General features: G+C 52.4%; 1 protein-coding gene across 1 annotated transcript in view; it reads left to right on the forward strand.

Annotated features, from left to right (window-relative positions):
* BSPRY (B-box and SPRY domain containing) overlaps positions 1 to 12,711 on the forward strand; it is a 31,709-nt gene that overhangs the window by 16,538 nt on the left and 2,460 nt on the right. The window contains exons 4-5 of the mRNA XM_073313807.1: positions 2,173 to 2,198; positions 4,273 to 4,397. Coding sequence (XP_073169908.1) covers positions 2,173 to 2,198; positions 4,273 to 4,397 — 151 coding nt within the window. The remainder of the gene's footprint in view (positions 1 to 2,172; positions 2,199 to 4,272; positions 4,398 to 12,711) is intronic.

Consider the following 12,711-nt stretch of genomic DNA (forward strand, 5'->3'; position numbering starts at 1 on the left):
ACGGGATCTCCTGGTTAACCTCCTCCTAGCCCTAGCTAAAACAGCCATTTATAAAACCAGAGAAGGGAGGTTGGCTAATGAAGCGTCCTGCGACTGTAGGGCCGTTTTCCAATCCTCAGTACATTCACGTATCCGGGCGGAGTTCCTCTGGGCGGCGTCCACCGACTCCCTTGACGCCTTTGAGGAGCGGTGGGCGCTGTCCGAGGTTCTCTGCTCGGTGACCCCATCAGGTTCCCTCCGTCTGACCCTTTGATTGAGGGGAAGAGCGAGAGCCCAGCCCCAGCCGTTGCCGCTGTGGATACCATCATCACTGTCACCTAGGAGGGGTCCTCTCACACGTGGGTGTACGTCCCTCCCACCCCCAAACCGCCCACCCCGCAGCCGTGCCCATCTTGTCGGGCACTCTCAGGAGAGGAATAATCGGTGACACTGGGCGTGGCACTAGGTAACTCGAGGGCGTGGAAGACCATGAGTGTTGAGGAAGCCCCCCCAGCTCTAGGCCACCAGGTAACTCAGGAGGGTGGAAGACCACGAGTGTCGAGGAAGCCCCCCCGCTCTGGGCCCAGGCTAGCCTGAACACTTCTCCCTCCTGAAGGCTGCTGTGTTATACCTTGTGTTTGCTTTTGTTTTGTTGCATAGTTTTGCTTGATCCTTTTTGGTGATTTCTTGTAAGTGTTACACAAAATTCTTTTCTGCCTTTTTTTTTTTTTTTAAAACACTCTCCTGCTGCCCTCTGGCTATGCTGTATCACACCGCCTTATAGTCCATTCATCCAATCCATACTTTTTTTATCTTGCTGGCAAGAATACTGTGGGAGACCGTATCAAAAGTTTTGCTAAAGTCAAGATATATCACATCCACCGCTTTCCCCATATCCACATGCCCTTGGTGAATCAATGATGATACCAAATTATTCAAGATAGTTTGGTCCAAAGCTGACTGCGAAGAGTTACACAGAGATCTCATGAAACAGGATGACTGGGCAAGAAAACATTGATAAGTGCAAATTAATGCACATTGGAAAACATAATACCAACTATACATACAAAATGATGGGATCTAAATTAGCTGTTATCACTCCAGAAAGAGATCTTAGAGTCATCGTGGATAGTCCTTTGAAAACATCTGCTCAATGTGCAGTGGTAGTCAAAAAAGCAAACAATATTAGGAACCATTAGGAAAGATATAGATAATAAGACAGAAAATATAATAATGCTTCTTTTTAAATCCATGGTACACAGAAACCTTCAATGCTGTGTGCAATTCTGGTTGCCCCATCTAAAAATAAATAGATTAGAATTGGAAAAGGTACAGAGAAGGGCAGCAAAAATGATAAGGAGACTTCTGAGACTATTGATTGCAACAATCTCAGCTTTCATTTAAAAATACATTAGGTTCTAGCTTTAACGGTTGCAGAGAGAAGCTTTAAAATGGGACCAGAATGCGCCTTAAAAGCTCAGATGGCAATAAAATGAACACACTTTTGATTATTTTTAGGAATCATGTGATTTCTATGCTAATCTCCTGATTTGGAGGCTGAACTCATGAGTTCTGAGTCTTGGGATGGTGAGGCTGTCGTAGAAGTGATTCCAGGCCCTCAGGAAAATATAAGGAGAAAATAAAGACTGGGGTTGTTCAGCTTAGATAAGAGTCGACTAAGGCGGGGTCTGACAGAGCCTATAAAATCGTGACGGGGGAAGTGTTATTTACTCTTCACATAGCACAAGAACCAGGTGTCGCCCCGTGATATGAACAGGCAGCAGGTTTAAAACAAACATAAGGAAGCATTTCTTCACACAATGCACAGTTAACCTGTGGGACTCATTGCCAGGGGATGTTGTGAGGGCCAAAACTATAACCAGGTTAAAAAAAGAATTAAGTAAGTTCTTGGAGAGTAGGTCCACCAATGGCTATTAACAAAGATGGTCAAGGATGCAACCCCATGCTCTGGATATCCATATCTTCTGACTGCCAAAAGCTGGGACTAGACAAGAGGGGATGGGTCACTCCGTGACTGCCTGTTTCATTCATTCCCTCTGAAGCACCTGGCACTGGTCACTGTCAGTAGACAGGACACTGGGCTAGACGGACCATTGGTCGGACCCAGAATGGCCGTTCTGATGTTCTTATGAGAATTTCAGCTTTTATGATTGTCTCTCTCCTTGTCCCCAGCACGCGGAGCAGGAGATCTTCGAGAGGTGAGTAACCAAAGTTCACGGCCCCTCCATTCTATGAGCACAGCGGCTCAACATAGAGCAGCGTGTCATTGCCAGGCATCCGGTGACACTGACCTTTTCCTGACTGGTGCTGCTTTTGGTCAGGGCATAGTGCCAGAGGGCTGAGAAGTTGCATGCACATAAAATGCCCCTTGCCCAAAATGTCCCACTGTGGCTTTGCTTCACATGCTGCACTATGGCTCAGACATGGGGTCCTAAATTCTTACATTTGGCACCTAGAAATCCTGGTGGCCAGGACATACCCAATGGATCTAGAAGGAGTAATGCTGATTTACACACATGCCCGGGACATGCTCGCATGTGTGTGTTGCACACGTAGGCACACCTTTTTTCACTTTCGGGAGATATACCTGATTATTTGGGGCTTTATCTAGCTCCCTGTGGACAGGCCCAGTACAGCATTGCACGGAGGAGTAACAATTTAAAGCTGTCTTCAGATTTCCTAGTTGCGGGCTCTGCATTCATGCAGCCTCCTTATTAAACAGACAAATGAGGTGCAGAGTGAGAGCCTGGCAGTGCTGCCCCTGGTGCCAAGCACCCATCGCTCTGTGCATTTCACTGCTCTTGAGAAAGGGAACCTGACCTGAATTGCATTGTGGCCTAAGGCGATGATTTTACAACTAGGATTGAAATTGGGCTGTCCTTCATTAGGTGGGCATTGGGTGCTTTGAGTGTCCCCTAAGGGTAGTTCTAATTATAGTACTTCTTAGCACTACCTGGAATCCTGATTATTTACTCCTGAGGGCATTCTGTGTCAAAAAAATAAAAATTCCATGCACACTATTTTAAAATTCTGCAAATTTTATTTGTCAAATAAATGTGGAGGCTCCAGCAAGGCACTGGGGAGCACAGGCCACTGGCTGCACAGAGGTAGGAGATCGCTGTGCAGGTGCACCCCGGGATACGGATTCAGCAGTGAGGCTGCACCCAACCCTGATACAGCGCAAGGACTGGGCCTGCCCCAGAAATACACCAGGGCCCTTCCCCTCCATGCCAGGTGCACCAGGTGTGGGCAGGCAGGCTCAGCAAGGCAGGATCCAAGTGTGGAAGGGCTTCGTTTGGGGGAATCCAGGTGTGAGTTGAGAGGGTTCTGTGTGGGGCAATCTGGGTGTGGGCAGCTCAGTGGGGGATCTGGGTGAAGGGGGGATCTGTAAGGGAAGAGGAAGCCCCATCCTCTCCAGCCCAGCCAGGACTAGCAGCTGAGCCTGGTGCAGGGTAGGAGCCATCAGCTGTGTCTTCCTCAGTCCCGCCCCCTGCCTCACAGTAACTTACCTCTCTGCTGGCTGCCCTGGGTACCAGAAACGTACTGCTGGGGAGGGTTACATGACTGCTCTTGTAGCTTTCCTTTGTTTCGCTGTCAGAAAGTCAGTTTTCTGCGGGGAAGCAAAGAAATCTGCGGGGGACATAAATTCTGCACATTCGCAGAGGCGCAGAATTCCGCCAGGAGTAATTGTTGCACATTTCTGCCTTCTGCCTAGCTTTAAAGCCTGAGCAATAAAACATGGCAGGTGATTAGCAGCAAACTTCAGGGCCTCAGCCTTTCCTTACGAGCCCAATAAACACCATGTGTGTGCCACTTACTACATGGATTTGTCTCCTTTCCATGCTATGTCAGATCCTTCAGGAGTCTCAGCATGTTACTCTGCTGGCTGTCCCTACCCCACAGTCTATAGAAGGCCTTACGGGAAAATCTGATTGGCCCACCTTAGCACGTTCATTGTATATCTCCATTCTGTGGAGCTGTGTCAGACCGATTTGCTCTTTGTTGACTGGACATGTGGGAAGCTGAATGACTCATGGATATTGGGGTTTCATTTTAAAATGTCAATATCTGTTTGTAACTGCCTGGAGTCAAACCCCCCCTGAAACCAGCACTGGGGATTCTAGATGAAGAGACACCTCGTCCCTGGTGTAACTTTGCTGCATTCAGTCGTACCCCAGGGATGAACTTGTGACTTTAGTTTGTATGTGTATCTTCCAGCACCTGACACTAAATCAATCCATTTCCTAATAAATCCTCTCTTTCATTTCCTAGGACAGAGGCAGCGGAGGGAATCCTGGAGCCGCAGGAGTCCGAGAAGTTAAACTTTAATCAGAAATGTGTTCAGAGTCCATTATTGCACCAGCTGTGGGCCTCTGCTGTTCTCAGCTGTGCCACAGGTCAGTGTCTCGCTCACAGCCGTGCATTCCTCTGGGAACTCCTGGCAAGTTGATTCATTCTGTGCCTAAGCAAACATCCTGGCTGCCTGACATTACTGATCCCCAGGTTTGTGTGCGTGGCAGCAAGTGGGTGTTGAGAGTCAATCTGTAACTTCAAAGCATGCTTCAGATTCACTGTATGCACAAGTGCACTTTACGCCAGAGAGATGTTTCTTAGTGGGAGTTCCTCCCCCGCCGGTCATGATTCTCTCAGCAGCAGCGATCACTAAAGAGAACAGAGCTGATCCTTGTTTGCTTCAGCAGGGAGAAGCTAAAGAGAAATGACCTGAAGTACAAACGTGAAGCCAGCTCCTTCGAGCAACACTGGCCCAGAGTGGAGGCCCCAGGCCTAGCTTTAAAAGACCTTATGTTACTAGCAGTGTTGCCAAATCTCACCACTTCATTGCAAGGCTTGTGGATAGCAGCTATTTTACTTACAAACCCAGCTCCTGGAAACTATTGATTATGTGAAAAATAAATGGTTGCAGAGAGAAGCTTAAAAATGTGACCAGAATGCTCCTTAAAAACTCAGAAAGCAAAGGCAATACAAAGAGCCTGCATTAGATTATGTTTAGGAATCATGTTGTTTTTTTTAAGCTAATCTCCTGATTTGGAGGCTGAGCTCATGATTTCTGAACATTTGGGGTTGGTGAGGCTGTAGCAGAAATGAGTGCATGGACTCAAGAACATATCTCCCTGAGCCTGAGCACGGTTTTGGAGAGATTTGAATGCATCCCGCCAGGATTTGCAGCCCAGATATTGCAGCCTTGGGGTAGTGGGTGAGAAGCAGAGAGGGAAACTGACTAAAAGCCTTGCGGGGCTGGGTACACTGAAGTGCAGAAAGGCAACAAACCTCAGAAACAAAACAAACCGGCCCGGCCCGCCAGGAGCTTTTCCTGCACAAGCAACAGAACAAATTTGGGAACCGCTGATGTAGAGAAACTGGAGAGGATCCAGATGCGAGCCACAAAGATGACAGAGGGATGGAACGCAAGCCATACGAGCAAAGGCTGAAGGAGCTGGGTAGGTTTAGTTTGGAGAAGAGGAGATTAAGGGGGGACATGATAGCAGTCTTCAAATACTTGAAAGGCTGCCATAAAAAAGATGGAGAAAAGTTGTTTTCTCTTGCCACAGAGGGCAGGACAAGAGGCACTGGGTTCAGACTACACAGCAGATGTAGACGAAATCTCAGGGAAAATATCCTAACTGTAAGAACAGTTGGACAATGGCACAGATGCCTTGGGAGGTTGTGGAAGCTCCTTCACTGGAAGTTTTCAAAAGGAGGCCGGATAGCCATCTGCCTCGACTTGGATGGCTTAGTCACAATAAATTCTGCATCTGGGCAGGGGGTTAGACTAGATCAGTGGTTCTCAACCAGGGTCCGGGGTCCCTAGGGGGCTGCGAGCAGGTTTCAGGGGGTCCACCAAGTAGAGCCAGTGTTAGACTCTCTGGGTCCTAGAATAGGAAGCCAAAGTACCACCACATGGGGCTGAAGCCCAGGGCCCTGAGTTCCGCTACCCGGAGCTGAAGCCAGTGCCTGAGCAACTTAGCTTTGCAGGGCCCCCTGTGGTGTGGGGCCTCGGGCAGTTGGCCTGCTTGCTACCCCTTAACGCTTGCCCTGGATTTTATATGCAGAAAACCAGTCAGTGTGCCACAGCTGCCATGTGGAGTTTTTATAGCCTGCTTGGGGGAGCTCAGAAAGAAGAAGGTTGAGGACCCCGGACTAGCTGACCCTTATAGTCCCTTCTCAGCCTGTAGTTCTATGATTCTATGTAGCGCAGATAGACTAAAGAGGCCTCCCAAAGCATAGCTCACAGATTCAGAGATTTTAAGGTTTGGGGGACCGTTAAATCATCTGATTTGATCTCCTGCACAACACAGGCCCTAGGATTTCATCATGACGAAGGGCTGCTCAGCATGGGGAAGTTTACCAGCACAATCATACCAGTATAATTTCAGCTGTAGTTTTACTGGTATAACTCCCTGGTATAATTCTGGAATAAGAGCGTCCACACAGGGAGTTACGTTATACCAGTATAAATAAATCCCCCTCCGCAGACAAGCTCTAAAGGAGAGGCCCCAGCATGCAATGCTGTGCTTGGATCCAGATGTGCCTGCTGGGAAGGGTAGTCTCTGGGAGCTGCCCCTCTGTATTAAAGATGAGAGAGCCTGCATTCTGCTCCACTTTGTGAAATGCAGTGCCAAACTACGTAAGAGGGTGTTAGTGATAAATTGTTCTCCTTATCCACTGAGGACAGGACAAGAAGCAATGGGAGCAAGGGATGTTTAGGTTGGACATTAGGAAAAACTTCCTAACTTCTCAGGGTGGCTAAGCAGTGGAACAAATGGTCTAGGGAGGTTGTAAAATCTCTGTTATTCAAGGTGTTTAAGAATATGTTAGACAAACACCAGTCAGGAATGGACTAGTTATTATGTAGTCCTGCCTTTAGTGTAGGAGACTGGATTACATGATCTCTTGAGGTCCCTTCCAGTCCTATGATTCTAGTTTATCTGCTGCTAATTCACCCACCATTCCTGAGGGGGCTTGGAGACTACTCCTAGATTCATCCATCAATTCCAAGGCTAGAAGGGACTATCTAGTCTGACCTCCTCCATCACATAGGCCATAGAACTTCCCCAAAATAATCCATACAGAAGATTTTTTAGGAGATAATCCAGTCTTGATTTATAAACGGTCAGTGTTGGAGAACCCACCTTTGGTAAATTGACCTTGGTAAATTGTTCCAGTGGGTAATTACCCCCTGTTAAAAATATACAGCTTAATTTTCCAATTTGTCTAGCTTCAACTTCCAGCCATTGGCTCCTGTTAGACCTATGTCTGCTAGACTGAAGAGCTGTTCCCCACATAGGTACTTATTGACTGTGATCAAGTCACCTCTTAATAGACTAAGCTTAATAGACTGAGATCCTTGAGCTTATCACTTTAAGGCAGGTTTTCTAACATAGAATCATAGAATATCAGGACTGGAAGGGACCTCAGGAGGTCATCTAGTCCAACCCCCTGCTCAAAGCAGGACCAATCCCCAACTAAATCATCCCAGCCAGGGCCTTGTCAAGCCTGACCTTAAAAACTTCAAAGGAAGGAGATTCCACCACCTCCCTAGGTAACGCATTCCAGTGTTCCACCATCCTCCTACTGAAAAAGTTTTTCCTAATATCCAACCTAAACCTCCCCCACTACAACTTGAGACCATTATACCTTGTTCTGTCATCTGCTACCACTGAGAACAGTCTAGAGCTATCCTCTTTGGAACCCCCTTTCAGGTAGTTGAAAGCAGCTATCAAATTCCCCCTCCCTCTTCTCTTCCACAGACTAAACAATCCCAGTTCTCTCAGCCTCTCCTCATAAGTCATGTGTTCCAGTCTCCTAACCCTTTCTGTTCCTGCCCCCTCTGAAACCAAGGCAGCTGGCTCAGGTCATTAGACTGCCATGCTCTGGGTACCAGACACTGGTTTGTTTCCCAGGTCTTACAAAAGTGATCCTTCCAGGTGCAGAACATCAGTGCAGCTGAGGGTGCTCAGCACCTGGCAGGATTAGGCCCAAGGTGAGGTGAGCATGCTATTCCCCCTCCAGCCCCAGCCCCAGCTCAGCCCAGCCCTGCATGTCTACCTGGGAGGAGGTGACTCACCTGCTCTCGGCCTTGTCTTTATGATGATGTCTTAAGACACAAAGCAGTGAAATGGGGAAGGGCAAGGAGAGGCCCCAGCAGATAGAGTTGTCCGGCATGGAGGGAGCAGGACCAGGTGACTGAGCAGAGGAAGCTGCAGCCCCAGCTCTGTACTAGAGAATTTGAAAAGCAAATTGGCAGGGAATTGGGCAGTCGCACAAACATCAGCACCCGCCAGATCTGCTGAACCAAGTATCCCAGCTCAGCCCAGTCCAGCGCTGCGTGTCTTCCTGGGAGGAGGTGACTCACTGGATCCCAGTGCAGATCAGATGAGGATGGGCTGCATGGAGAGAACATCCTGCACTGACGCTGGGGGGAGGGATATGGCACCGTATACCCTAGGCAGGGCAGGATCATCAGCAAGGGCATTGGAGCCTTCCCAAAACAGGAAAGGCCGGGGGCCCCTGCCCCCCCGAGGCCTCTCCCCCCCAAGGGCCCGCCCTGCCCCCCCTCGTCCCCTGGAGACTCCACCCCCGGCCAAGCCAGAAGCAGAACCTGTCCCTCCCCATCCCAACCTGGGTGGGGTGGGGCCGAAAGCAGCCCCGTGCCCATGTCTCTGCCCCCCAGGCCTCCCACCATAGCACAGGGGGAGGGACCCAGGCTCACCACAGCTCCCTGCGTGGCTCTCCCCAACCTGGCTCTAGGCAGGGCCTAGGGTTGCCAGGTGTCTGTTTTTTTACCAGAATGCCCGGTTGAAAAGGGATCCTGGCGGCTCTGGTCAGCATCGCTGACTGGGCTGTTAAAAGTGTGATTGGCGGGGCTGGCAGGCTCCTCACCCGGCTCCCCGTAAGTGGCGACATATCCTTCAGCTCCTAGGCCGCGACTCTGCCTAGGAGCGGGAGGAACATGTCACTGCTTCCGGGGACCCCTCCGAGGTAAATGCTGCCTGGAGCCTGCACCCCAACCCCAACCGCCTGCCCCAGCCCTGATCCCCCTCCTGCACCCAAACTCCCACCCGGAGCTCGCACCCCTGCCCCAGCCCTGATCCCCCTCCTGCACCCAAACTCCCACCCGGAGCTCGCACCCCTGCCCCAGCCCTGATCCCCCTCCTGCACCCAAACTCCCACCCGGAGCTCGCACCCCTGCCCCAGCCCTGATCCCCCTCCTGCACCCAAACTCCCACCCGGAGCTCGCGCTCCTGCCCCAGCCCTGATCCCCCTCCTGCACCCAAACTCCCACCCGGAGCTCGCGCCCCTGCCCCAGCCCTGATCCCCCTCCTGCACTCAAACTCCCACCCGGAGCTCGCGCCCCTGCCCCAACCCTGATCCCCCTCCTGCACCCAAACTCCCACCCGGAGCTCGCGCCCCTGCCCCAGCCCTGATCCCCCTCCTGCACCCAAACTCCCATCCGGAGCTCGCGCCCCTGCCCCAGCCCTGATCCCCCTCCTGCACCCAAACTCCCACCCGGAGCTCGCGCCCCTGCCCCAGCCCTGATCCCCCTCCTGCACCCAAACTCCCACCCGGAGCTCGCGCCCCTGCCCCAGCCCTGATCCCCCTCCTGCACCCAAACTCCCACCCGGAGCTCGCGCCCCTGCCCCAGCCCTGATCCCCCTCCTGCACCCAAACTCCCTCACAGAGCATGCACTCCGCATCCCTTCCCACACCCCAACCTCCTGCCCCAGGCCTGAGCCCCCTCCTGCACCCCAAACCCCTCTTTCCCAGCCCCACCCTAGAGCCTGCACCTTGAGCTGGAGCCCTCACCCTCTCCTGCACCCCAACCCCCTGAATCATAGAATCATGGAATCATAGAATATCAGGGTTGGAAGGGACCCCAGAAGGTCATCTAGTCCAACCCCCTGCTCAAAGCAGGACCAATCCCCAACTAAATCATCCCAGCCAGGGCTTTGTCAAGCCTGACCTTAAAAACCTCTAAGGAAGGAGATTCTACTACCTCCCTAGATAACGCATTCCAGTGTTTCACCACCCTCCTAGTGAAAAAGTTTTTCCTAATATCCAACCTAAACCTCCCCCACTACAACTTGAGACCATTACTCCTCGTTCTGTCATCTGCTACCATTGAGAACAGTCTAGATCCATCCTCTTTGGAACCCCCTTTCAGGTAGTTGAAAGCAGCTATCAAATCCCCCCTCATTCTTCTCTTCTGCAGGCTAAACAATCCCAGCTCCCTCAGCCTCTCCTCATAACTCATGTGTTCCAGTCCCCTAATCATTTTTGTTGCCCTTCGCTGGACTCTCTCCAATTTATCCACATCCTTCTTGAAGTGTGGGGCCCAAAACTGGACACAGTACTCCAGATGAGGCCTCACCAATGTCGAATAGAGGGGAACGATCACGTCCCTCGATCTGCTCGCTATGCCCCTACTTATACATCCCAAAATGCCATTGGCCTTCTTGGCAACAAGGGCACACTGCTGACTCATATCCAGCTTCTCGTCCACTGTCACCCCTAGGTCCTTTTCCGCAGAACTGCTGCCTAGCCATTCGGTCCCTAGTCTGTAGCTGTGCATTGGGTTCTTCCGTCCTAAGTGCAGGACCCTGCACTTATCCTTATTGAACCTCATCAGATTCCTTTTGGCCCAATCTTCCAATTGGTCTAGGTCCTTCTGTATCCTATCCCTCCCCTCCAGCGTATCTACCACTCCTCCCAGTTTAGTATCATCCGCAAATTTGCTGAGGGTGCAATCCACACCATCCTCCAGATCATTAATGAAGATATTGAATAAAACCGGCCCCAGGACCGACCCTTGGGGCACTCCACTTGATACCGGCTGCCAACTAGACATGGAGGCATTGATCACTACCCGTTGAGCCCGACAATCTAGCCAGCTTTCTGCCCACCTTATAGTGCATTCATCCAGCCCATACTTCCTTAACTTGCTGACAAGAATACTATGGGAGACCGTGTCAAAAGCTTTGCTAAAGTCAAGAAACAATACATCCACTGCTTTCCCTTCATCCACAGAACCAGTAATCTCATCATAAAAGGCGATTAGATTAGTCAGGCATGACCTTCCCTTGGTGAATCCATGCTGGCTGTTCCTGATCACTTTCCTCTCATGCAAGTGCTTCAGGATTGATTCTTTGATTCCCTGTTCCAGCCCTGAGCCCCCTCCTGCACCTAAACTCCTTCCCGGAGCCCACACCCCCCTGCACCCCAACCCCTTGCCTCCTCCCACACCCTGAAGCCCTCATTTCTGGCCCCACCTTGGAGCCCATGCCCCCAGCCACAGCGCCCCACACGCCAACCCCCTGATCCAGCCTGGTGAAAAGGAGTGAATGAGTGAGGGTGGGGGAGAGTCAGCGACAGGGATGGAGGACAGAGTGAGTTGGGGCAGGGACTCGGAGAAGGGGTGGGGCAGGGCAGGGGGCAGGGCAAGGGTGCTCGGTTTTGTGCGATTAGAAATTCGGCAACCTTAGTGGGGCCTCAGAGCTGCAGCCCAGCCATAAGAGCCGTGCGGGCAGCTGTGAAAGCCGCAGCAGACAATCCACCTGCCTGTGGTGCAGGGGGCCAGCCGAGAGCAGCCCCCGGCCTGTGTCTCCACCCCCCCGGATGCCTCAGCTAGGGCAGGGGAAGGGTCTGCGTGGCTCCCACAACTGCCCGGGCTCCCCAGCTGGGCTTCATGCTGGCCTGGCCGGGGAGTGGGGCCTTGGGCAGAAGAGGAGGGGAAGGAGGGGGTGGGGTCTGCCCCAGCAAAAAGTGGACTGGCCAGGCCCATCCACTTTCAAAAAGTGGGGGGCTATGGCTGGGGGGCTATGGCCTGAGTTCCCTGTAAGCTGCGTGGCCGCACAGTAGCCTATTAAGCGCTGTGCAGGCGTTCAGGGAACCCGCCCAGGCAGGACCTGCTGCGGCCACGGGAAGGGCGCCCCTATCCCACGGCCCCAGCCTGGGAGCTGCTGCAGCAGGGAGAGGCACCTCTCCCCCCCAGCCCAGGTGCTGCTGCAGGGAGAGAGGGCTGGGGGGAGTCCTCTCTCCCCACTGTAGCCCCAGGGCAGCCTGCACCCCAACCCCCTCATCCCCGGCCCCACCCCAGAGCCCACACCCCCAGCTGGAGCCCTCACCCTCCCACCCCAACCCTCTGACCCAGCCCTGAGCCCCTCATATCTGGCCCCACCCCAGAGCCTGCACCCCCAGCTGGAGCCCTCACACCCCTGCACCTCAACTCTCTGCCCCCGTGGCAGGGATGGAAAACTGGCTATGGCCCCAGTAGCCCCCCTGCTTCCGGTGCCACTGATCATCAGCCGTGGTGAGAGGTAGAGAGATCCCAGGCAGAAGGGACCCAGGATCCTCTGCTCTGTGATGCTGGCTCCCTCTCAGAGCACGGGTCTAAACCACAAGCCTGTTGACTGCAATTCCTAGAGGTTTCATCCCCTCATAGCAGCCCTGCCTGGCCCACGGATTCTCGACCGCTAGCTCCAAAAGGATCGCTGAAAGGGCTTGGCCATGAATTTTGTGCAGGAGGAATGTTCTGGTTTTGATTGGTAGCCATGGCTGGGCAAGGGAATGACAAACTGCAATGGGGTGAGTGCCCCATGCCAGTCCCGGATGGGCCACCTCGAGCACTAGGGTGGGGAGCGTGGCAGCACTTAGAAGCCCCAGGCATGGCCCATGCCCGGCTGGTGCTACTGC

Source organism: Lepidochelys kempii, chromosome 16 (genome assembly GCF_965140265.1).
Source record: "Lepidochelys kempii isolate rLepKem1 chromosome 16, rLepKem1.hap2, whole genome shotgun sequence".
NCBI classification, from domain to species: domain Eukaryota; kingdom Metazoa; phylum Chordata; order Testudines; family Cheloniidae; genus Lepidochelys; species Lepidochelys kempii.